This window comes from Euprymna scolopes, chromosome 22, assembly GCF_053919585.1.
Source record: "Euprymna scolopes isolate OS-2025 chromosome 22, ASM5391958v1, whole genome shotgun sequence".
Classification (NCBI taxonomy): domain Eukaryota; kingdom Metazoa; phylum Mollusca; class Cephalopoda; order Sepiida; family Sepiolidae; genus Euprymna; species Euprymna scolopes.
Genome location: NC_136503.1, coordinates 3,459,321 through 3,487,241, shown reverse-complemented (window position 1 = coordinate 3,487,241; position 27,921 = coordinate 3,459,321). Strand labels below are relative to the sequence as shown.

Sequence of the window (27,921 nt, the reverse complement as noted above, 5' to 3'; positions counted from 1 at the left end):
TTAAGGCGCCACATATATTCTTTGCTTTACTCCTCTTTTGATGAGAAACATTTACTTTCGAAATGTCATGATCTGAAGAGCTTTTTTATTTTTTTTCCTTATTGATATGATGACATAAAAGTTTTATTTAACTTTGAATTTTTATCTTCTATCTTTTTTTTTTTTAATATCAGGGAGCCTATAACGTTGCCTGGTCATAAAATATGATTAAATATATTTTGATTCTATGCAGATTTCATATTTATTATTGCAAAGTCATTCTCTATTAAATATTTTATAACTAATATATAGTACTGATTTCAAAAGCTTAAAAAAAAAAAATGCCTTGGTTAATATCAGCTAAGATTGAAATCAAAACATTTAGCGCTCCACCCACATTCCCTACTGTTTGAGCTATCGACAAATAAGATTTAAAATGAAACAACTTCAGGCTGTAAATGAATTTACACAAAAGTAATAAAAAAAAAATATGTCAGCAAGTTTAAATGAACATTTTGCATTTCAACTTTCCAACATATTTCTTGTACATGTTATTCATCCAAACAAAGATTTTACAACAATTCTTTGTCTACGATTACTATCTCCTGTTAATTTTAGTGTTATGTGACTGTAGTTTAAGAGTTTATCAGTTAAATATTTACATACACATATACAGATTTGAATAGTTCATTATAAGCAAAAGTGAATATCTTCACAGGCACTAATACTACTTAACTCATAGTTGAAGAGGAAAAAAGACAAACAAAAGTAATAGATGCCATATAGAAGTAAAACAAAATTTTATACAACATATTTTAAGAGAGGGTGAAAATGATAGATATAAAGCTAGTAAGAAATGGATTACTTGATGAATTATTTACAAGTTATGGCCAATTAGAACAATTAAAATTGAAGATTTTTTGTTTTCAAATTTAACTCAATCCCTAAACTAGAAATATTTTAGGTCTTTTGTGTTATCTATATATATAAAAGCGAAAATGTATGTATGTATGTTCGCTTTTTCTGTACCCCTCGCTAGTTAAAATATAAAGGTAAAAGCCTTATGGAAACAAACGTAGTAGTAGTAGTATAATAATAATAATAATAATAAAAGAGCTGTGTTGAGCAGCAAGAGAGGAGGAGGGGTTAAAAAAAAAAAAAAAAAAAAAAAATTTACCTGACTGCTTTTAATGTTGATCCATTGCAATTTATCTTTCGATAAAAGGTATTCAAAGGAGATTTCCAGCTGTGGTTTATCGTCTTTATTATTGGAATTGTTGTCTCTTTCTGGATACTGAACAAAGAAATTGGAGAGAAAGATTAGGGAAACAAAAAAGTTGCATTTTAATTGGGGGTGGGGAATATTCTAAAAAGAGAATAAATGCTGGTGGTGTAAATAAATAAATGACATAAATAAAGAAGAAAAGGAAAATAGCAGCAATAATATGTTTGGTCTTCAACACCAAATGAGACGAGAAGTGTGGGAGGAGGGGATTAGAGGGAGTAGTAGTTATAGTAGCGACAGCAGAATTTAAGAGAAGCAAAAAATGACAAAGAAAACGAAAAGGAAAGTAGCAACAGCAAACGTTTGACGACAAATGAAACAAAATGTGGTTTCGGGGTTTTAATGCTGAATTTAGTAATTTTGGAAGTTATTTAAATCTTCAAATATTTATTCATTGTGTTTGGTTTGCATGTTTTGTAGGAGAAAATTATTGTTTTTGACTTTGCAGAACATGATTGAGTTTTGGAAAGGGAAAAAAATCATCCATGTTTGGTGTATTTTAGGTCAGAAAGCCAGTATCTTCAGACAGTCTGATCTGTTAACACCAAATTTGGCAACAAAGAGTAAAGACAGTTTAATAAAAAAAAAAAAATACAAAAAAACTATAAAAAAAATGAAGTTAAAAAGTTTAATAAAAAAAACTATAAAAAAAATAAAGTTTAATAATAAAAAAAAAAAAAACTTACGATAGTTGTTATCCGCCAGCACCTCATTCTGGTGATTTTAAAGGAACCTTCTTTATATTGGTCCTGAAGGAATCAAAATGTTCAAATCGAAAATTATGAAAAGACACGAAAAATATGAGAATACACAACAAAACAGGGACGGAGTACAAAAAATAAATAAAATTGTAAAATGAAGACAGAATTTGGGTATTCAATTTCTGTGTGCGTCCGAATTATCTGTTCGCATATTAAATTAAACATTAATTTAGTATTTTGGAGTGGGATTTACTATTTATCGTATATTTATTGAAATTTAAAAAAAAAAAAAAAAAAATCACCTCTCCGCAATTACGTTACAAATATTATGAAATGGCTCAATCTAAAAAAAAAAAAAAATGTTATTTATAAATCACTTTCTGTAAAAATTGGAGAGAATGAGGAGATCAAAGTATGAATTGAAGATGTTAGTCAACTACTGAATGCAATGTCCTCTTTTAAACATGGATATTAGCAGAGGCGAGCATACAATCCAGGTTTTTAAGCTTTTCCTCGTCACTTCTCCAAAAATTATGAGCAAACTAGAATAAGAATATCATCCTTGAAGTTTGTTTAGAACTTCTCGCTCCTCACGCAACTAGTTTAAGAGACAGATACGTCCTAAAATGGAGGGCTGTTGCCACATCTGGGGGGATGCTGTTCAGAGTATTTTTGTCTGTCTTGATAGAGTACAAAATCTACTTTGAAATCTAGTGGAAGGGCGGGTCCTTTTCTCGTCCCTACAGTCAATTTCTCTCAGAAGAGACTTTGCTATTGTTATTATTTTCATGGTAGATATGCGACGGAGCCTCAATCTTTGGTTCCTCTTGTAAAACATTCATAGCAAAAACTCATCTAACTACAACCACTGTAAAGGATTTTCCTTTCTTTCTCTGTATACCTGAAGCTAAGCCGAATTTCCATGAGCAAAGTTTCTTTCCAAGAATTGTTTAGAAGCTGTCTTTTACATTCTGTGAAATATAAGAATTTGGTCTAGAATATCAAGTTATTATCTTTCATTGTCAAAATCAAAATAATAGCTGGTAGTGAAAACTAAGCATTGCTATCCGGTGTTGTCCAGGAGCATAGGTGACAAAATAGAAGAGTTTTGTCTATCTTCCCCTCACAATAAATTAAATAAAATAAACTAAACCAACCCTTTCTCAAAAGGCAAGGCGGTAAAGCCTGGGAGGATGGACCTCACAGAACTGTACAGAAGTATACAATGTGAACAACAGAGTATAATATCTTTTTTTTAAATTTCTCTCTCTCCTCCATTTTCTTCCCAATCATTAAAGATAATTTTCCCTCCTCCAACTGACGACAGACCAAAGGTAAATAAAGTTAGAATTTAGAATTTCACACTCCAAAAGTAAAAAAAATGAAAATAAAAATAATTGCGCTTATATTCTGTCAAAGGCAATGCTGAAAAAGAAATGATCAATTTTGAAGTTTCTAACAGACATAATGGACTGCCCTTTATGTAGGTAGTTCCACAATTCTTGGATGGATTTCAAGTGCGTATATCTGCTGAACTATGAATTGTAACAAAATGAAAACTTATTTTAAAGTTAAATTCATTTAGTTTTTTCTAAATGAATTTTTTCTAAATGATTATATAATATCAAATACGTTTTGATATCATTCAATGTCAAAATGTGTTGATGACTTCTGGAACAATCTGTATATAATAGACTACCAATTTACAAAACAATTTGAAAAGCAAATAAAAACAAAATTCCAATGAAGACACACAAATAGAACTAAAATTTATACTTCCCTTTAAATACAATGGAAGGTTGAGAAGGAATGATTTATGTTTGTGGATAGCTGTTCCAAATTTGGAATTTTGCTTAGAAGAGAACATACTTCCCCCCCCCCCCCTCAAATGTAAGATTTTCATATTGGTAGCAATCTTGACAACATATTTAATTTTTAAAAATTCTTGATATTGGGTTAAAATTCTTAGATAACACGAGCAATAAGGATTAAGCAGGATGATTTTGTTTTACAGCATATCAACTCTTTTCTGGCAATTATTTCACATCAAAATAGAATTTTTATCAAACGATTCATTGGATACAATAAGCCACCTGAAAGAAAGGGTGTTCATACCTTCCAATATTATTACAACCTAACAAATTCCAGAGTCTGCACCTGTATCCATTATACTACATATCTCTGCAGATTATCAGTTATCTCCCTTGAGTCCTTGGTTCAGTATGACCAGAGTAGAACTCTTCATTCACACAATAAAAGTAGTTGTGCTGATAATAGACGAGAAACACAACGAACAGGACCCCCCCCCTTTTTTTTATCCATCCATTTAACATCACCTTTTGCTTGCCTCGGGATCAGATGTGAAAAAAGACATTGGAATTAAGTATGTCAGATTTTCCACCATTTTGTTTTTTTTGTTAAATTTTGACTCATAAACTAAAACAACTTGAACATTGTGAATTTTCTCAAATTGTTTATAAATTTGATTCAATGTAAAAAAAAAAAGATGAACAAAACAAGACCTGATAAACCTACCGTTCCCATTTGAATCCGGAAGTTAAGTTCTTTGTTTCCAACAGCCAACAGCACCAAGGTATTTGGTTCAGGGTAGTCGGTTATACACGGTCGAAAATGGATGTACCCGTAAAATTTCAATGTCCGCACTAATCTTAAGTACTGCAGAAAAACAAATTGATACGAAAACCAGAAAATGAGAATCTGTTAAAAATATCCAGAGAATAAGAGTAAAAAAAATGCTCTAAATCAGTTGGAATTAAGAAAATCTGGCTTGTAAATGGTTATAGCTTGAAATCAGGCCTAAAATGATGGCCTCTTCCTAAACAATATTCAATGACTTAAAAATCATTTTTATTATAAAACAATTTTGATATCTTAGACCATCAAAATGCATTTCAGCTTAGTTTTAAACAATTTTTATCTTGATAGGAATTTGGAAATATTTAAATTTAACTTGCAAAATATGAATAAAAAAAAACAGTTCTTATTTAGAATTTTACTTAATTTTTAAAAATAATAGAAGTATGTACATACTTATTACGAAAAAAATACTCCAAAAATCACAAGTCTATCAAGTAGTTTTTTTTGTTTTGTTTTTTTAACTAAGAAAATCAAATTTTATGAGGGAGCAAGATGGAGGCTGAAAGCCACCATGTTGTTATAGACTCAACTGGACTACAGAGATTTTGTTTGTATTCAAAATAATTAAAATTTTTCATCACTAAAAATCATAAATTTTGATTTTCTTAGTTAAAAAAATACTTTATAAATTTACATCATTTTTGGGATATGACATCTTCAGTGCATGATAGGCGTATAAGATTAAAAGATTATATATATATTTTTTTTAATTTAGTCGAATTCTAAAAAAAACAACAAAAAAGCAATTTACACTAAAGACTCCTGAGCAACACCGGATATAGACAAGTATAAAATAATTAGACTTGGTAAATTTTTACAACATGCCCCAGCGTATTATAAACACCCCAACTTCCCTATGTTAAGAATGGCTTTCAGAATAAACACCCCCTCAACCTCCCAATGTTAAGAACGGCATTCAAGATTGGGGGTGTTTGTTCTGAAAGCCGTTCTTAACATGGGGAAGTTGGGGTGTTTATAATATGCTGGGGCATGTCATAATTGATCTTAAACTTTTACTCAAATTTTCCTCCCCATTTCAATAACCTTTTATATCAATTATTTATTTTAGATCTATTTTTATTTCATTGAATTAACTTTGCAATTATTTTTCAGATTTTGGTAAAATTAGAGTAAAAATGTATCTCGCCTAATCCTAACAGAATCTGAAAATATGTAAATTGTTATAAAGGATGAAGAAAAAAAAAATTAAGAATCAGATTAAAAAAAAAAAATTAAGAATCAGATTAAAAAAAAAAAAAACTCTAACAACTGAAGTATTCTGGATCGACTGAAAATATGTAAATTATTATAAAGAATTAAAAAAAAAAAAACATTAAGAATCAGATTAAAAAAAAAACTCCAACAACTGATTGTAACCGTTAAAGAACATCAGTCACTATACATCAAATTTCGGAAACTGTCTCCAATGAACAAAATCAAAGTTAGTGCTAAGTCACACTTTCTGTTACTGTGACGTACATATATCCAAATTAAATCAGTTCTGAATTAGACTTATCAATATTCCAACCAAGTTCGGTGATAAGTGGCCAAATGTTGTGGATGCTAAGCTCTACACAAACAAACTTTACCGAAAAGATAACCTCTGCTTTGAAAAAGGTAACAATGCAGCAAATTAAAATTAACTAGTTATAATCAAAGTTTGATATGTCAGATTAAATGCTATTTAAGTTCAACTATTAAAATCTCACAACTTTATATATTAGATATTAACACATTGAATATTTCACCAATTAATAGAGTCACTACAGGAAGGAGATCCAAGATGGCAAGTCTAATCCTAACATGTGCAGAATCAGTTCTACTGAAACATTCTTGGGCTAGAGGGAAATCTTTAACTGAATTAATGCTGCTTATTCAGATTAGCATTTTTGACGATAAACACAAAAGAAAATTTTTATTTTGAACCCACTTGTCATGGAATAAAGATTTTATATTCCAAAAGTCACAAAAATTCATCAATTATTTTTTTTTTTTATTTTTGAGAAACAAATTTGCCATTTTTTACTGATAAACGGCAGACAAGGCCATGTTTTACGAGAAACCTAATTAGGGGAGGTAATCAGTGATTACTTTGAGTTTCAATGTCTATTAGGATTGTCTGCCTTTGTCCACAGAGCTGTTGATTTCATTTTTTTTTTTTCACCCTCGTTGAAATGGAGTCAAGTCTTGAACAAAAAAAAAGTTGCTTGATCAAATTATGTGATTTTTGGAATTCATCTTCGCTTCATGACTGGTACATACATGATACGCACATTTCTGTATTTTCTTCAAATTTTAAAATATTTATTTTTTATTTTTTTTTATTTATTACATTTTCACCCCAAACAAGGCACATTGCCACTTTGATGTAGGGGGCTACTATCAGGGACATAAGCTACAGGGGAACTATGTAGGGAGTTGGGCAGCAAGATGTCGGTTCACATTACACTTGAACTTCTGCATGTCACTACAGTTGGGGAAGCAGGGACCCAAAAGGGAATTCCAAAGTCTAGTGATTCTGGGGAAGAAACTACTGGAGTAGAAGGCTCTTTTACATCTAGGGATCTCTACTGTGAAGGGGTGGGATTTAGCTGCTTGTCGGGTTTGTCGGGGGTATTTACATCGAGGAGTACAAGTGCTTGCAGTTCATCAGAGCAAGCACTGTTAAAGTACTTGTAGAACAGGCAGAGGGATGCTACATTTTGTCAATGGGACAGAGGCTGAAGTTTAGATGACAGTCCAGGACCTATCTCTTTTGAACCTTGTCTAGGAGCGAGAGACTAGTAGCAGATGCACCAGCCCAAATAGGACAACAATACTCCATACATGGGCGACTGGTGGCCTTATAGAGGTATAGGATACTTTCGGGCGTTAGTAGCTTTCTAGCACGGTAGAGAGAACCTACCTTCTCCGCAGCGGTCCTGGCAATACTCGCAATGTAATTGTTCCAACTCATGTTTCCTGTGAACGTTAGGCAGAGGAGTTTAAAGATGTACTTTCAGAAAAAGAGTCTTTGGCCATTGCTATTGGTGGTAGAGAAGGTTTCTTGTAATTATTGAAGGAAACAAGTTTAGGCTTGGCAGCATTGAATGTGACCATCCATTTTTGTCCCCATTGCACTACAGATCGGAGGTCATCCTCTAGTGTTTCTGCCATTTCTTTAGATATGAGTTCATTTGTTTTCCTGTCGTGTCTGTTATAGAGCGTGGTGTCGTCAGCATATATACCCATCTCAGAGGAAATTTTGTCGGGGAGGTCTTTTATGAATATCAGGAATAGTAGAGGTCCAAGGATAGAACCCTGGAGCACTCCCGCATTTATATCATATTGTTTAGATGTATGACCATCAAGGACAACCTGGATTTTTCTGTTATCTAAGAAGGATTTAATTATGTTAAGTATTTTTCCAGTGATACCGTATGATCTGATTTTCCTGAGAAGACCTTCATGTCATACCCTGTCAAAAGCCTTAGATATATCTAGAGCTACTGCTCTCCCCTCCCCTGCTTTGTCCAGTGAATGGTATATATGTTCAGAGATTACAGTAAGGATGTTTGTTGTGGAACGTGCTTGCCTAAATCCATATTGTTGGTCAGTCAGAAGTTTAGCATCTGTAAGGTGATGGACTAGAGCTTGGTTAGTTATGGTCTCAAATATTTTGGCGAAAAGTGGAAGGAGGCTAATGGGGTGTTAATTTACTGGGCCAGTTCTTTCGCCAGAATTCTTGAAAACTAGTACCACAAAAGCAGTTTTCCAGCAGGCAGGAAAGCAAGATTCATTAAGGCATTTGTTGTAAAGTTTTGATAGAACTGGAGCTACTTCAGTGGAGCACTTTTTTAATAGCACAGGTCCACATGCTTATGCAGTGTCAAGATTTCTTATAATAGCATGCACCTGAGCAAGGGTGATTTTCAGATTGTCTAGTGTGGCGTCTGTCTGCAACGGAAAGTCAGGAAAGGGGTGGTTAACAGGGTCCATTGTGGAGTTGGAGGCAAACTGACTGGCAAGCATGTTAGCCTTCTCGATTGCTGACCAAACAACCTCATGATATTTTCTGTATTTTCTTCAAATTTTAAATACATTTCTGCATTTTCTTCAAATTTTAAATTTCTAATTTTTCTTTAATTTTAAATGCATTTCTGTATTTTCATTAATTTTGAATACATTTCCGTCTTAGCATATAATTTTAAATGCTGCCATAAGTGCCAATCTGAATGAGCACCAAATGATTTGTGTGCAAATGAATGTTAAAAACTAAATTAACTTTGTGTGAAAATTGAAATTCTATAGCCCATATTGCTAACCATTGTGCTATTTGCAAACTACTATTCCCCCCTAGTGTAAAGGGCATATGTGCGTGGATTAATTTTTATAGGATTATTGCGTTAAAGATAATAAATGTAGAGGATTACAATGAGGAGAAGAAAAGAATTTTTAAAAACAAATTTTATTTGAACTTACGTCTCTTTTCGATCCTTTCTGTTGTAAAGCTGTAAGTTGAATAAACTGATCTTTGGTGGCGAGTACCCATTGCCGTTCGACATCATTCAATGCCTGTTAAAAAATAGTTTGAGATTTCAGGAGTAGCTGAAGACATCAGCTGAAAATAGCAACTAGCTGAAGTATTCGTACACACAAGATGAGGTGATCACAATATAATTATATTCCTTATTCTTGAAATATAAAGACACACAGATAATGGCTTCTCGTTAACAAGCATGGCATTCTAACTTAGCAGACAGTTTCCATTACAAAAATTAGACACTCAAGTCAAAAACATGGCCACAAAAATTCCCCCCAAAATCTGGTGTTTCTTAATTTACACCAAAGGTTTCATCCCCTTTATGACTTTTTGATGAAAACTAAATATAGCCTCCATTTAACCCCTTATGTCTAGCAGTTATGTTTCAAATTCATGGTGATCAGTTAATTAGTTTAGAAGTGAATCCTATGCATATATTTATATGTATCGTTATATAGAGATACACCTCTCTCTCTCTATATATATATATATATATATATACACCTTATTAAAAAATTTTAATCCAAAATTTTAATCCATTAAATATATATATAGATACACACATACATACACCTTATTAAAAAATTTTAATCCAAAATTTTAATCCATTAAATTCGGTAAATTGTTCATATACCAATAAAATTTAAGTCAAAATAAAATGATTCAATTATTAAGCTTCATGATTATCAGTTTTTATAATCGAGCATTCAAATAATATTTTCGTAAAATCAAGACAATAAAAATAAAAAATGAGAGCATCATTTTGTGTATTTTCAGATTTGTTTTGTAACCATTCAAACAATTTCAAACATTACGTCATTCAAAAATATTCCAAAATAGCCACTTTCACAAAACAATTGATGAAAAAAAAAAAAAAAAAAAATACTAGTCCAACACACACCTGGACTCCTGCTACCTAATACCAACACTATTACTAGTGGCCAATCACTAGAGGAAGTTGACCAGTTTCCTTGCCTAGGGAGCATCATAACATTTACTCCCACATGTACAAAAGATATGGAAAACAAGATCAGGGCAGCCCACTCCGCCTTTAGTCACCTCAACAGCAACGTATTTAACAACCACGCACTGAAATTGGCCACTAAAATCATGGTTTTCAAAGCAGTAGTATTCTTCACTCTTCTTTATGCTTGTGAAACACGGACATTGTGAAACATGGACATTGTACAAAAATAATACAAAAACCTGGAATGCTTCCAGCAACACAAGTTGAGGTAAATTTTGCATATCACCAGGGAGAGCTAAACCACTAACTTGGAAGTACTGGACAGGACTAAAACGAACAGCATTGAGGCAACCATCATTCAAGCTACACCTCTCCTGAGTTGGCGTTGTAAAATACCAGTGGCAAGTGGAGGTTCAGGACGTCTGGAAACAATGCTGAGATAAGCAGAGAGCACATATAATGCCTAGTATTCCCAAATGGTCACCCATCTGGTACTAAATAGGCTCGTCTGAACTCCAATCTCTGGTCCCCCCCCTCACCAATACTTCATGAAAAACACCAGTCTAGCTGAATCCACTGTGAAAAATTTCCCCCACTCTATATCTTTGCCTAAATCAAAACGCGAATTCCATGAACAAGGCTTCTTTCTTAGAACTGCACGCCTGTGGAACTCTGTTCCGTTTGCCTGCTCCCCACCGGACTACAACTTGGATGTCTTCAAGTCCAACGTTAACAAATTCCTAATGAACCGCCCCCTTAAGTAAACACTTCATCAAATCTCCACACTAACATAATGTACTTGCAATAACCCTTATCTCTGAGAGGCTTCCGGGCCTTGATAAGTGGTGATCACTGTGTAAAAAAAAACAAGAAAAAAACGTTGCTTAACTTCGGAGATCTGGTGAGAACCGGTGTGTCAACGTTATGCTGTATACACATACATAAGCTACTTTTAATGACATCAGGCAAAAAAACCTATAAAGTCTTTGGTTGAAACATCTTTTCTCTCATACGAGAATAATTGTAATTATAAACAAAAGTTTCATTATTTCATAAAATGTTAAATTTTATAATTATAAAAAAAAATGTCTACTCATAATATTTGCAAATAAAGTGAACTCTTTTTATAATTATAAAAAAAAATGTCTACTCATAATATTTGCAAATAAAGTGAACTCTTTTTATAATTATAAAAAAAAATGTCTACTCATAATATTTGAAAATAAAGTGAACTCTTTTTACAAATCTAAAAAAAAATATCTACTCATAATATTTGCAAATAAAGTGAACTCTTTTTATAATTATAAAAAAAAATGTCTACTCATAATATTTGCAAATAAAGTGAACTCTTTTTATAATTATAAAAAAAAATCTCTACTCATAATATTTGCAAATAAAGTGAACTCTTTTTATAATTATAAAAAAAAATGTCTACTCATAATATTTGCAAATAAAGTGAACTCTTTTTATAATTATAAAAAAAAATGTCTACTCATAATATTTTCAAATAAAGTGAACTCTTTTTATAATTATAAAGAAAAATGTCTACTCATAATATTTGCAAATAAAGTAAACTCTTTTTACAATTATAAAAAAAAATGTCTACTCATAATATTTGCAAATAAAGTGAACTCTTTTTATAATTATAAAAAAAAATGTCTACTCATAATATAATAAAATAAAGTGAACTCTTTTTATAATTATAAAAAAAAATGTCTACTCATAATATAATAAAATAAAGTGAACTCTTTTTATAATTATAAAAAAAAATGTCTACTCATAATATTTGCAAATAAAGTGAACTCTTTTTATAATTATAAAGAAAAATGTCTACTCATAATATTTGCAAATAAAGTGAACTCTTTTTACAATTATAAAAAAAAATGTCTACTCATAATATTTGCAAATAAAGTGAACTCTTTTTATAATTATAAAAAAAAATCTCTACTCATAATATTTGCAAATAAAGTGAACTCTTTTTATAATTATAAAGAAAAATGTCTACTCATAATATTTGCAAATAAAGTGAACTCTTTTTATAATTATAAAAAAAAATGTCTACTCATAATATTTGCAAATAAAGTGAACTCTTTTTATAATTATAAAAAAAAATGTCTACTCATAATATTTGCAAATAAAGTGAACTCTTTTTATAATTATAAAAAAAAATCTCTACTCATAATATTTGCAAATAAAGTGAACTCTTTTTATAATTATAAAGAAAAATGTCTACTCATAATATTTGCAAATAAAGTGAACTCTTTTTATAATTATAAAAAAAAATGTCTACTCATAATATTTGCAAATAAAGTGAACTCTTTTTATAATTATAAAAAAAAATGTCTACTCATAATATTTGCAAATAAAGTGAACTCTTTTTATAATTATAAAAAAAAATCTCTACTCATAATATTTGCAAATAAAGTGAACTCTTTTTATAATTATAAAGAAAAATGTCTACTCATAATATTTGCAAATAAAGTGAACTCTTTTTATAATTATAAAAAAAAATGTCTACTCATAATATTTGCAAATAAAGTGAACTCTTTTTATAATTATAAAGAAAAATCTCTACTCATAATATTTGCAAATAAAGTGAACTCTTTTTACAATTATAAAAAAAAATGTCTACTCATAATATTTGCAAATAAAGTGAACTCTTTTTATAATTATAAAGAAAAATGTCTACTCATAATATTTGCAAATAAAGTGAACTCTTTTTATAATTATAAAGAAAAATGTCTACTCATAATATTTGCAAATAAAGTGAAATCTTTTTATAATTATAAAGAAAAATCTCTACTCATAATATTTGCAAATAAAGTGAACTCTTTTTACAATTATAAAAAAAAATGTCTACTCATAATATTTGCAAATAAAGTGAACTCTTTTTATAATTATAAAAAAAAATGTCTACTCATAATATTTGCAAATAAAGTGAACTCTTTTTATAATTATAAAAAAAAATGTCTACTCATAATATAATAAAATAAAGTGAACTCTTTTTATAATTATAAAGAAAAATGTCTACTCATAATATAATAAAATAAAGTGAACTCTTTTTATAATTATAAAAAAAAATGTCTACTCATAATATTTGCAAATAAAGTGAACTCTTTTTATAATTATAAAAAAAATGTCTACTCATAATATTTGCAAATAAAGTGAACTCTTTTTATAATTATAAAGAAAAATGTCTACTCATAATATTTGCAAATAAAGTGAACTCTTTTTACAATTATAAAAAAAAATGTCTACTCATAATATTTGCAAATAAAGTGAACTCTTTTTATAATTATAAAAAAAAATGTCTACTCATAATATAATAAAATAAAGTGAACTCTTTTTATAATTATAAAAAAAAATGTCTACTCATAATATTTGCAAATAAAGTGAACTCTTTATAATTATAAAAAAAAATGTCTACTCATAATATTTGCAAATAAAGTGAACTCTTTTTATAATTATAAAAAAAAATGTCTACTCATAATATTTGCAAATAAAGTGAACTCTTTTTATAATTATAAAAAAAAATCTCTACTCATAATATTTGCAAATAAAGTGAACTCTTTTTATAATTATAAAACAAAATGTCTACTCATAATATTTGCAAATAAAGTGAACTCTTTTTATAATTATAAAAAAAAATGTCTACTCATAATATTTGCAAATAAAGTGAACTCTTTTTATAATTATAAAGAAAGATGTCTATTCATAATATTTGCAAATAAAGTGAACTCTTTTTATAATTATAAAAAAAAATGTCTACTCATAATATTTGCAAATAAAGTGAACTCTTTTTATAATTATAAAAAAAAATGTCTACTCATAATATTTGCAAATAAAGTGAACTCTTTTTATAATTATAAAAAAAAATGTCTACTCATAATATAATAAAATAAAGTGAACTCTTTTTATAATTATAAAAAAAAATGTCTACTCATAATATTTGCAAATAAAGTGAACTCTTTTTATAATTATAAAAAAAAATGTCTACTCATAATATTTGCAAATAAAGTGAACTCTTTTTATAATTATAAAAAAAAATGTCTACTCATAATATAATAAAATAAAGTGAACTCTTTTTATAATTATAAAAAAAAATGTCTACTCATAATATTTGCAAATAAAGTGAACTCTTTTTATAATTATAAAGAAAAATCTCTACTCATAATATTTGCAAATAAAGTGAACTCTTTTTATAATTATAAAAAAAAATGTCTACTCATAATATTTGCAAATAAAGTGAACTCTTTTTATAATTATAAAAAAAAATCTCTACTCATAATATTTGCAAATAAAGTGAACTCTTTTTATAATTATAAAAAAAAATGTCTACTCATAATATTTGCAAATAAAGTGAACTCTTTTTATAATTATAAAAAAAAATCTCTACTCATAATATTTGCAAATAAAGTGAACTCTTTTTATAATTATAAAAAAAAATGTCTACTCATAATATTTGCAAATAAAGTGAACTCTTTTTATAATTATAAAAAAAAATGTCTACTCATAATATTTGCAAATAAAGTGAACTCTTTTTATAATTATAAAGAAAAATGTCTACTCATAATATTTGCAAATAAAGTGAACTCTTTTTACAATTATAAAAAAAAATGTCTACTCATAATATTTGCAAATAAAGTGAACTCTTTTTATAATTATAAAAAAAAATGTCTACTCATAATATAATAAAATAAAGTGAACTCTTTTTATAATTATAAAAAAAAATGTCTACTCATAATATTTGCAAATAAAGTGAACTCTTTTTATAATTATAAAAAAAAATGTCTACTCATAATATTTGCAAATAAAGTGAACTCTTTTTATAATTATAAAGAAAAATGTCTACTCATAATATTTGCAAATAAAGTGAACTCTTTTTACAATTATAAAAAAAAATGTCTACTCATAATATTTGCAAATAAAGTGAACTCTTTTTATAATTATAAAAAAAAATGTCTACTCATAATATTTGCAAATAAAGTGAACTCTTTTTATAATTATAAAAAAAAATGTCTACTCATAATATTTGCAAATAAAGTGAACTCTTTTTATAATTATAAAGAAAAATGTCTACTCATAATATTTGCAAATAAAGTGAACTCTTTTTATAATTATAAAAAAAAATGTCTACTCATAATATTTGCAAATAAAGTGAACTCTTTTTATAATTATAAAAAAAAATGTCTACTCATAATATTTGCAAATAAAGTGAACTCTTTTTATAATTAAAAAAAAAAATCTCTACTCATAATATTTGCAAATAAAGTGAACTCTTTTTATAATTATAAAAAAAAATGTCTACTCATAATATTTGCAAATAAAGTGAACTCTTTTTATAATTATAAAGAAAAATGTCTACTCATAATATTTGCAAATAAAGTGAACTCTTTTTATAATTATAAAAAAAAATGTCTACTCATAATATAATAAAATAAAGTGAACTCTTTTTATAATTATAAAAAAAATGTCTACTCATAATATTTGCAAATAAAGTGAACTCTTTTTATAATTATAAAAAAAAATGTCTACTCATAATATTTGCAAATAAAGTGAACTCTTTTTATAATTATAAAAAAAAATGTCTACTCATAATATTTGCAAATAAAGTGAACTCTTTTTATAATTATAAAAAAAAATGTCTACTCATAATATTTGCAAATAAAGTGAACTCTTTTTATAATTATAAAGAAAAATGTCTACTCATAATATTTGCAAATAAAGTGAACTCTTTTTATAATTATAAAAAAAAATGTCTACTCATAATATTTGCAAATAAAGTGAACTCTTTTTACAATTATAAAAAAAAATGTCTACTGATAATATTTGCAAATAAAGTGAACTCTTTTTATAATTATAAAAAAAAATGTCTACTCATAATATTTGCAAATAAAGTGAACTCTTTTTATAATTATAAAAAAAAATGTCTACTCATAATATTTGCAAATAAAGTGAACTCTTTTTATAATTATAAAAAAAAATGTCTACTCATAATATTTGCAAATAAAGTGAACTCTTTTTATAATTATAAAAAAAATGTCTACTCATAATATTTGCAAATAAAGTGAACTCTTTTTATAATTATAAAAAAAAATGTCTACTCATAATATTTGCAAATAAAGTGAACTCTTTTTATAATTATAAAAAAAAATGTCTACTCATAATATTTGCAAATAAAGTGAACTCTTTTTATAATTATAAAAAAAATGTCTACTCATAATATTTGCAAATAAAGTGAACTCTTTTTATAATTATAAAAAAAAATGTCTACTCATAATATTTGCAAATAAAGTGAACTCTTTTTATAATTATAAAAAAAAATGTCTACTCATAATATAATAAAATAAAGTGAACTCTTTTTATAATTATAAAAAAAAATGTCTACTCATAATATAATAAAATAAAGTGAACTCTTTTGATAATTATAAAAAAAAATGTCTACTCATAATATTTGCAAATAAAGTGAACTCTTTTTATAATTATAAAAAAAAATGTCTACTCATAATATTTGCAAATAAAGTGAACTCTTTTTATAATTATAAAGAAAAATGTCTACTCATAATATTTGCAAATAAAGTGAACTCTTTTTATAATTATAAAAAAAAATGTCTACTCATAATATTTGCAAATAAAGTGAACTCTTTTTATAATTATAAAGAAAAATCTCTACTCATAATATTTGCAAATAAAGTGAACTCTTTTTATAATTATAAAAAAAAATGTCTACTCATAATATTTGCAAATAAAGTGAACTCTTTTTATAATTATAAAAAAAAATCTCTACTCATAATATTTGCAAATAAAGTGAACTCTTTTTATAATTATAAAAAAAAATCTCTACTCATAATATTTGCAAATAAAGTGAACTCTTTTTATAATTATAAAAAAAAATGTCTACTCATAATATTTGCAAATAAAGTGAACTCTTTTTATAATTATAAAAAAAAATGTCTACTCATAATATTTGCAAATAAAGTGAACTCTTTTTATAATTATAAAAAAAAATGTCTACTCATAATATTTGCAAATAAAGTGAACTCTTTTTATAATTATAAAAAAAAATGTCTACTCATAATATTTGCAAATAAAGTGAACTCTTTTTATAATTATAAAGAAAAATGTCTACTCATAATATTTGCAAATAAAGTGAACTCTTTTTACAATTATAAAAAAAAATGTCTACTCATAATATTTGCAAATAAAGTGAACTCTTTTTATAATTATAAAAAAAAATGTCTACTCATAATATTTGCAAATAAAGTGAACTCTTTTTATAATTATAAAAAAAAATGTCTACTCATAATATTTGCAAATAAAGTGAACTCTTTTTATAATTATAAAGAAAAATGTCTACTCATAATATTTGCAAATAAAGTGAACTCTTTTTATAATTATAAAAAAAAATGTCTACTCATAATATTTGCAAATAAAGTGAACTCTTTTTATAATTATAAAGAAAAATGTCTACTCATAATATTTGCAAATAAAGTGAACTCTTTTTATAATTATAAAAAAAAATGTCTACTCATAATATTTGCAAATAAAGTGAACTCTTTTTATAATTATAAAAAAAATGTCTACTCATAATATAATAAAATAAAGTGAACTCTTTTTATAATTATAAAAAAAATGTCTACTCATAATATTTGCAAATAAAGTGAACTCTTTTTATAATTATAAAAAAAAATGTCTACTCATAATATTTGCAAATAAAGTGAACTCTTTTTATAATTATAAAAAAAAATGTCTACTCATAATATTTGCAAATAAAGTGAACTCTTTTTATAATTATAAAAAAAAATGTCTACTCATAATATTTGCAAATAAAGTGAACTCTTTTTATAATTATAAAGAAAAATGTCTACTCATAATATTTGCAAATAAAGTGAACTCTTTTTATAATTATAAAAAAAAATGTCTACTCATAATATTTGCAAATAAAGTGAACTCTTTTTACAATTATAAAAAAAAATGTCTACTGATAATATTTGCAAATAAAGTGAACTCTTTTTATAATTATAAAAAAAAATGTCTACTCATAATATTTGCAAATAAAGTGAACTCTTTTTATAATTATAAAAAAAAATGTCTACTCATAATATTTGCAAATAAAGTGAACTCTTTTTATAATTATAAAAAAAAATGTCTACTCATAATATTTGCAAATAAAGTGAACTCTTTTTATAATTATAAAAAAAATGTCTACTCATAATATTTGCAAATAAAGTGAACTCTTTTTATAATTATAAAAAAAAATGTCTACTCATAATATTTGCAAATAAAGTGAACTCTTTTTATAATTATAAAAAAAAATGTCTACTCATAATATTTGCAAATAAAGTGAACTCTTTTTATAATTATAAAAAAAAATGTCTACTCATAATATTTGCAAATAAAGTGAACTCTTTTTATAATTATAAAAAAAAATGTCTACTCATAATATTTGCAAATAAAGTGAACTCTTTTTATAATTATAAAAAAAAATGTCTACTCATAATATTTGCAAATAAAGTGAACTCTTTTTATAATTATAAAAAAAAATGTCTACTCATAATATTTGCAAATAAAGTGAACTCTTTTTATAATTATAAAGAAAAATGTCTACTCATAATATTTGCAAATAAAGTGAACTCTTTTTATAATTATAAAAAAAAATGTCTACTCATAATATTTGCAAATAAAGTGAACTCTTTTTATAATTATAAAGAAAAATGTCTACTCATAATATTTGCAAATAAAGTGAACTCTTTTTATAATTATAAAAAAAAATGTCTACTCATAATATTTGCAAATAAAGTGAACTCTTTTTATAATTATAAAGAAAAATGTCTACTCATAATATTTGCAAATAAAGTGAACTCTTTTTATAATTATAAAAAAAAATGTCTACTCATAATATTTGCAAATAAAGTGAACTCTTTTTATAATTATAAAGAAAAATGTCTACTCATAATATTTGCAAATAAAGTGAACTCTTTTTATAATTATAAAGAAAAATGTCTACTCATAATATTTGCAAATAAAGTGAACTCTTTTTATAATTATAAAGAAAAATGTCTACTCATAATATTTGCAAATAAAGTGAACTCTTTTTATAATTATAAAAAAAAATGTCTACTCATAATATAATAAAATAAAGTGAACTCTTTTTATAATTATAAAAAAAAATCTCTACTCATAATATTTGCAAATAAAGTGAACTCTTTTTATAATTATAAAAAAAATGTCTACTCATAATATTTGCAAATAAAGTGAACTTTTTTTATAATTATAAAAAAAAATGTCTACTCATAATATTTGCAAATAAAGTGAACTCTTTTTATAATTATAAAAAAAAATCTCTACTCATAATATTTGCAAATAAAGTGAACTTTTTTTATAATTATAAAAAAAAATGTCTACTCATAATATTTGCAAATAAAGTGAACTCTTTTTATAATTATAAAAAAAAATGTCTACTCATAATATTTGCAAATAAAGTGAACTCTTTTTATAATTATAAAGAAAAATGTCTACTCATAATATTTGCAAATTAAGTGGAATCTTTTTATAATTATAAAAAAAAAAATGTCTACTCATAATATTTGCAAATAAAGTGAACTCTTTTTATAATTATAAAAAAAAATGTCTACTCATATTTGCAAATAAACTCTTTTTGCAAAAAATAAACATTTCTACTACTAGTCTCACTCCTGGGCAGAATTCAAAAGAGTCACCAATCTAATAGGTCCTGAACTGACAAATTCTACAAGCAGCAAAGTCCCACCCCTCCACAGTAGGGATCGCTAGATGTAAGAAAGCCTTCTACTCTTATAGTTTCTTCCCCCAGAACTGCTACACTTTGGAATTCCTTTCCATGTTCCTGCTTTTCCAACTGTACTGACATGCAAAAGTTTATGTGTAATGTGAATAGACATCTTGCTGCTCAACTCCCTACATAGTATCCCTGCAGCTTATGTCCCTGATAGTAGCCCCCAATATCAAAGTGTTTGTTTGAAGTTTGAATATGTATTTAAAAAAAAAAAAAAAAGAAATACAATTTAGTCATTTTAATAATTAGTAGGTCTAAGAGTTTACTTACCTGTACATATAACAAGTTCATTGTCACTCGGCTATTTAACAAATCATCGTCATAGGAAGAATCCCAATAACTAAAAACAAACAAAAAGAGATTATTAAGAACTAAAAAAAGAATATTGAGACAAACAATGAAATGCAAGCAAAAATGAAAATCAAATAAGGATGCATCAATGTATAGAAGGTGAGGGGGGGGGTTCTAATCATGTTTCTTGGGATTTTTTATGTCCTTTTCTGTCAGCTGTTTCTATCATTATGTTTGCCAAAATGGATTCCTGTACTTCTGTCTAAGATTTTATGTCTTTGCTCCTCCTTCCCATGATTCTTCCCTTCCTTGATTCATTTATTATATAAAAAAATATTAAATATAAACGAATCACGGAAGGGAGGAATTATATAAGAAAAAATAAATAAAAAGACACCCGCCACATTTTTTCTTCTTCCATAAATGAACATAAGCTTATTAACAACTGAGAGAATGTGAAAGGATAACTTCACATTTTGTGAATGCGTTTTATTTTTTGACAAATAGAGACACAGATGCAAAGTTCAGTCAAGACTAATTTCACAAACTGTATTTGTTCCCAAATCGCTTTTGTAAATTGATCCGTTAACAAACTAAACATTTTTTCACAATAAAAAGATCCAAGACCAGTCAAAGGTAAGGATAAAAAGACCAGTCAAAGGTAAGGATAGAAAAAGGTAAGGATCAAAAAGTCAGAACGAGCTGATCACATATGGAAATAAAAAGAAACATTTTTCCTTTGTAGAACAAGGTCAAAATAATTGACAGGGATGCAAGGTGGAGAGTCAGGCAACTCAAGGAGACAGCACATATGCTATAAAAAAATTTTTTTAAAGTTACTAAGCAGACCAAGCTTAGAAATTAATAGCATTCAGGAGTCTCTAATTGTGGGAAAAACAAATATTGTGCACGCTTAAAATTTTGGTGATGAAATCCTTCATCGATCTTTATTAGAAGTGTCTCCCCTTTGTCAACCAATTTTTCACAAATATGAAACCATAGCCATAAAATAGAGACTAACTCACAGAATACAAAAATATCTACGGAGCCAGTAATTTTTCTCTTTTCTTTTCTAAGCAACAACCAACATGCCTGAGGATAGTCGAAGGACAATCCGTCCGAAACATTACACAAATAACACAATGAGAACAATAGTCCGATCAATACAAGTAATATAATCAACCCTCATCTCAAAAATTCAAACTTTAAAAATGATTCATTTGTTTCTGAGCATCAAATAAATAAGTTTTATTTTTACTTCTTCAACAGCAATGACACCCGAAAAGACTAAGGTGAGTGCAAAGGACAAAAATTTGAATTCTTAACAGGCTTTTCCACCATCATTGAAAAACTTCAATAAATGACTCTTCATTATATGCTGAATTGATCAGAATAGAGTCTAGTCAGATGGAGCAATGGCTGGAGAATAAGGTGGATGCAGCAGAACTTTCTTCAGTCTAGTTGTTAGTCTTTCTGCCAGTATATAGCTTTGCATGAAAGATCGCAGATTTTTTTTTCTACTTGGGAGTCACCACTTACCAAGGTCCAAAAGCCACTCGAGGGCAGAATGTTAATGAATGTAAGGTGATAGTGTAGTAATCAGTAATGGTGTAATTTGGGAAGAGTTTGATTATAAATGGGGATGGCTCAACAAGAACTTGTTTACATTGGATTTGAAGGCTACCATGTTGTATTCAACTGCGAAGCAAGCCAAAGGAACAGTGTTTCACAGATGGGCAGTTCTGGAAAAAGAAGCTTTGTTCATGGAATCTGTGTTTAGATTTAGGCACAGTTAGAGAGTGAGGGAAATCCTATATAGCGGTTGTAGCTAGTCTGGTGTTGTTTTGTTTTATTCTTGTGAAAGTTTGGCACATAGATTGGTTGGTTGGTTTTTTTACGGCATATCAACCCTTTTAGGTTATTTAATGCCGAATTTAGTGATTTTGAAGAAAATTTTTTTAATAGAATATATTTGTTTTTTTTTAAATCTGTTTCTATTTAACCCATAGTTGGGATCCTAACAGGTACTACTACTCTGGGTCAGGATGAACCTAGGGGCAATTAAGGGGTGGCTCCACACTCCCCAAAGCCCACAAGCTGAGGCCTTACCATCGGATATAATTAGATTGGAGCTCAGGTTTTCAATGAAATTGAAGAAGCATATAAAAAACTTTTCAGTTCAAATCTAAAGGATTCATACTTTGATCAAAGCTTGCAGATAAGGACGGTATTTGGATAATGTTATTCTTTTGAAATAAATTCTTGCATAAGAAATCATTATTTTCAAATTTTTCAACAAATTTGAAAATAATGATTTCTGTATCTTAATGAATTAGAATTGCGGTTTGTTCAGAAAATGTCAATTATTTTGAACATAAATCTTTGTAACAGAAATGGTAGTTTGCTAACATTATAAACGAAAACTGTATTCTATCCATTTTAATCGTGCAAAATAAAATCTATATATCTATAAAAGCAAGAGTGTTTGTGAGGACACTTCTCAACCTATATACTCAACGGAATTTTGGTCTACAGAATTCGGACATGTGGGAAACTTTATTTTATTTTATTCTATACTAGCAGGGTTGTATGACATTGTCCAAAGCCATAAAATACTGAATAAAATATATCATTTTTGTTCACATATATTTGTTTTATTAGATATTAAGGAGACATTTAGAATACTTCTAAATCAAATTTTGCCAAGTCTCTTTCTTTCCCAACCCCCATTTGAAGAAAAATGACGTCATTTCCGGAATATTTCAATCAATAACTCAGAAGTTTTTCAAAATTACTACATAAATACCTTTTTGAAAATTAGTGCATAATTTTATTAAAAAATCCAAAATAGCCCACCCTCTAGCAGAATTTGTCAATGTTAGATATTATATATCTAGGGCAAGACTGGTCATGACAATACTAATTTTGTGGAGGGAGGAGCTTATTTTGTTTTCTGGGTTTTTTTTTTATTTATTCTTAACTGGACATACAACCATACAAATATTAGATGTTTATTATTATTCTTTTTTTTTTTTTTTTTTTTTTTTTTTTTACAAAGGAGTCACTTATCAAGGCCTGGGAGTCACTCAAGGATAAGGGTTAACAATCTTAACAATCAACAGTGATAAAAAGAAATCGATTGGAAACATGCATCAACAGATAGTAATACTATTTAACCATAGCTGGAGAGAGAGAAATAGCAATCAACAACAAGAGGTTAATTTTAGATTTCTTTTTTTTTTGAACTGGCTTTGCAAACTCAGCTCCTCGAGATGCAAACAATTTAATCCAAACTTAATATGTAATCCAATGGCGTAGATGTTTGGTGATTATTATTTATGCATGAAGTTTTTAATAAAGACTGCAAATCTAATATTGGATAATGAGAGATCAGTTGGTGAAAGGGAAAGATAACAAAAACTTTAGAAAATTACGTTCTGAAAGCATCCCAACATGAAATGAGTGACCGTTGTTTTGTGCTGCTGCAGTTTGATACAGAAGCAAACAACATGGCTGAAAAAACCTGTCACGTGATCATCGATTAAGTAATGTGTTAAGATAAAATAAAAACTAAATTCAAACTTCAATTGAAAAACTTAATTCATTCCTAAATGTTGTTTGCGTAAACAGATCTGTTTCTAATATAAGTTAATTTGAAAAAATAATTTTTTTTTTCCGAGAGAAAGGGCTAAACCTGTCTGAATAGATGAAGCTGTACCTGATTAAAAGGAGCAATTCATAAGAAAAGATAATAATTGAAGTTACATTGTATTAGACTGCAGCAGTAGAAAACACGCAAACACGTGTGCATGTGTGTGTGTTACATTACATTAAAAAACATTGGTACTATTGGTTTCAAATCCAACACAAAAGGGAAACAGATATAAACAGAGGTTGAAGACAGTTCAACATAGGCAACCATAAATCAAAATAATAATAATAATAATACCAATGTTTGTTCTGATATTCTTAACACTATTTGTGTTAAAGATCAGAAAAACATTGCTATCGTCATATATTTTTTTTTTTTTTTTTTTTTTTTTTTTTTTTAAATATTATGCTCTTATTTCGACATTTTCTTCATAATCGAAGACCATCGGGGTTCTCTTCCCTCCAAACCTTACACAGATATACATAATTATAATCTTATAAATAAGTCATCTCCCTCTCAGTACAGACCAATAAGCCTCCTGTGTGTTATGAGTAAGTTGCTGGAATCCATATTACATAGAGAAATAGTAAACCACCTCAGCAGAAACAATCTTCTTAGTGACACACAATATGGTTTCCATTCTGCAAGATCTACCGCAGATGTGCTAACGGCTATATCTCACAGGATTAGTGAATCTCTTGACAAAGGCTTCCTTTCTAGGGCAATTGCTCTTGACATATCAAAGGCCTTCAACAAGGTATGGCATAAGGGCCTACTTCACAAGATTTCCAGCTACGGTATAACTGGAAATGTTTTCTCAATCATTAAATCATTTCTCTCCGATAGGCTCATGAGTAGTGGTCGATGGACAAAAATCAGAGGCCTGCAGTATTAATGCTGGAGTCCCTCAAGGGTCAATCTTGGGCCCAACTCTCTTCCTGATCTACATCAATGACCTCCCTAAACACATACTTAAATCATTTGTTGACATCTATACTGATGACACGACCATCTATGGCAACACATCAAAGGCTGTAAATGGCAAAGTTCTCTCTGATTCTCCTCTGATCTCGAGCGCGTGGTTCAGTGGGGGAAGATGTGGCTGGTTACCTTTAATGCATCTAAAACCAAACTCCTATCTTTACATCATAAACGCTCTGATCCCCATCTGGCATCAATTAAAATGGATGGCTCTCGTCTAGGAGAAGCCCCGTGTTTTGACAAGCTTCTGGGTTTGTCCTTTACTCCTGATCTGAAATGGAACACGTACATCAAGTCTGTTGCCAAGGTCGCTGGAAAGATGGTGGGATCCTTCTACCGCTCCAAAAGATATCTCACTACTGATGCAATTCTCTATCTATATAAAAGCCAAGTACGTCCAAGGATGGAATACTGCTGCCATATTTGGGCAGGAGGTGCTAAAAACAGCCTATCCTGCCTTGACAGAGTACAAAATAGACTCCGTGGCTTAGTGGGGGATGCCCTTTTCTTTACCTTGCAACCTCTCTCCCACAGAAGAGACGTTGCGAGCCTATCCTTGTTTTATCGTTATTTCCATGGCAGGTGCTCGTCTGAACTCCAATCTCTGGTCCCCCTTTGCCAATCTTTCACGAAAAACACCCGTCTAGCTGAATCCACTGTGAAAAATTTTCCCCACTCTTTATCTGTGCCTAAATCAAAACGTGGATTCCATGAACAAAGCTTCTTTCTTAGATCCGCACGCCTGTGGAACTCTGTTCCGTCTGCCTGCTTCCCACCTGACTACAACTTGGATGTGTTCAAGTCCAATGTTAACAAATTCCTAATGAATCGCCCCCTTAAGTAAACACTTCATAAAATCTCCACACTAACGTACTGTACTTGCAATAACCCTTATCCCTGAGTGGCTTCCGGGCCTTGATAAGTGGTGACCACTATGTAAAAAAAAAAATAAATAAAAGTCTTTTGTATTGAGCACTTTTGAAAAAAAAAAAATATTGGTTTTATGTTCATGTCATCTAATATATAAACGGCTATATGTCTGTCTGCCTGTCTCCATATTTTCAAACTCTATCTCTTCCGAAACTAAAAGTCACAGACAGCGCTAAGGGTCTCAAATGATTGGATTTTTTACAGATCATTCTTTTATGGGTTTTGAGCTGTTTAAAATAGTTTTTAAGGTGTCAAAATTGAAAAACAAAATTTTTTATTTTTAATCAATTCATATGTGTGTCACGTTGATACAGTGGTAACTTCACCAGCTTTGAATGCTACAGTTGTGCTTTCGGTTTCAATTCTAGCTGATGGCACCCAAATACTTTTTTTTATTTACAAAATGTAGACAAATTAAAATATCATATTTAAACATATTTTACGACCGCTAGTCAATATATGTATATCACATATTTGAAGACGTGGCAAAAGATGAATTAATTTGGAAGTCAACTTCTAAAAGTCGTCAAACTGGATATGATGCCTTAAAAGTGAAGGAGGTAAAAATGTTTCAATGCAAACGTCTGTAACTTTATTTCCAAATATGTTTTGCAAAAAAAGTTTAATGACAGCGTTTATCTAAACGCAAACATTAGTTCAGCAAATAATCTACCATTTGTAAAAAGATAACATTTATTAAAAAAAAATTAGAAAAAAAAAAAAGAAAAAACAACTAATTTCACGGTTGTCACTAGAGATATTTGACACTAGATTTGAATCATTATCAATTAGTCATATCTGACCAGGAGCCTTTTTATTTTCAGTATTTACTCTTTTGAATCAAGGCATTTTTTGCTTTGATTTTAACATAATTTTGAGGATTAAATTTAATTATTATGATATTGCATGGTTATTAACTTCTTCATTGCACCAAATTGACATCCAACAAATTTTGTTAAGGTAATGTTTTAAGCTTTAACAACTTTCAATCCTTTAATATATGAAGATTTGCTCAGAATTTGAAAATCAGTTTAAATGACTATTTGATAGCTTAAATACTTCCAAATTCTTTATAAATTTTTAAAGGTCATAATGTATTTTCTTTTTTTAAGTATTAAAAGATTTAAATGCCTGAGGGGTTTATTAAAAGGTCAAAATTGATTTCAGATTAAGTATTGCTCCTATATTTCTTTTCAGCCTAATTGCCATTACTCAGTTTTTAATTTAATTCATGCCAGGCTAAGTAAATGTTGTAAAATCTAAATGTGACGACGTTCAAAATCTATTTAAAATATATAAGCAGAATATTGGTTTCTTTCCTTCTCCTTAAGAAAGAAGAGGAAACCTTTTACTGGACGACCTCAAATGTAAAGTGAACCAGCCCCCCCCCCCCACTCCAATGACCTGGGATAGAAAGGGTAGAATTCCTTAGCGTCATTTGCACGGTGCCCAACAATCCATGAAGATGTAAGTTTAAGTACATTTTTATGCTCACTTTTTTAAAAAGCCAACCAAACCTAACCCTCTTTTTTTTGTGTGCGCTCATATCATTCTATGTAATTTTATTTTTAACTCTTAGACACATCTTAACCATTCTAAATTCACTTATTTTAAAACAATTTCCTGACTAATTTTTTTCTTTTTTTTTACCATGTCACATCGAGGTAGTAGTGGAGTGGGGAGGGGAAATCCCTATTAGCTTATTTAGATGACAGAAGAACTTTATTTAAGTACGATACTTAATATTAACTGCCATGGTAAGGCGCAAAAAAATATAAATAAAAAATTAGAAAATTTAAAAAATAAGTGCCCCCCCCCCCATTTAACTTTCACTATATTCGTAACTGAAATATGCGGTATCTTAGCTGTAATACTAGGGCTATTTTTCCTGAGTGGATGCTATGCTCTGTGCCTGACCTTAATGTCCGTCTATAAATACAGAATACGAATCGCCATGAACTAGTTCTTCTTGTAACTGGAAAAAAAACACCTAACAGCTAGCTACGAAATCCCAATATACATTTTACCTTCAAGACGACTACCTCTGTCTAACCTGCATGCGCAAAAAACAAACAAAAAAAATTTTTTTTTTTTCAAACTAAACCTTACCTGAAACTCTAAATCCTAATGGAGATCTATTA

General features: G+C 28.4%; 1 protein-coding gene across 2 annotated transcripts in view; it reads right to left on the bottom strand.

Annotated features, from left to right (window-relative positions):
- LOC145243849 (sorting nexin-17-like) overlaps positions 1–27,921 on the bottom strand; it is a 169,557-nt gene that overhangs the window by 48,759 nt on the left and 92,877 nt on the right. For both annotated transcript variants that reach the window (XM_080106879.1, XM_080106880.1), the window contains exons 8-12: positions 20,197–20,266; positions 9,085–9,177; positions 4,501–4,641; positions 1,951–2,013; positions 1,157–1,273 (exon numbers count right to left, since the gene is read on the bottom strand). In XM_080106879.1, coding sequence (XP_079963005.1) covers positions 1,157–1,273; positions 1,951–2,013; positions 4,501–4,641; positions 9,085–9,177; positions 20,197–20,266 — 484 coding nt within the window. The remainder of the gene's footprint in view (positions 1–1,156; positions 1,274–1,950; positions 2,014–4,500; positions 4,642–9,084; positions 9,178–20,196; positions 20,267–27,921) is intronic.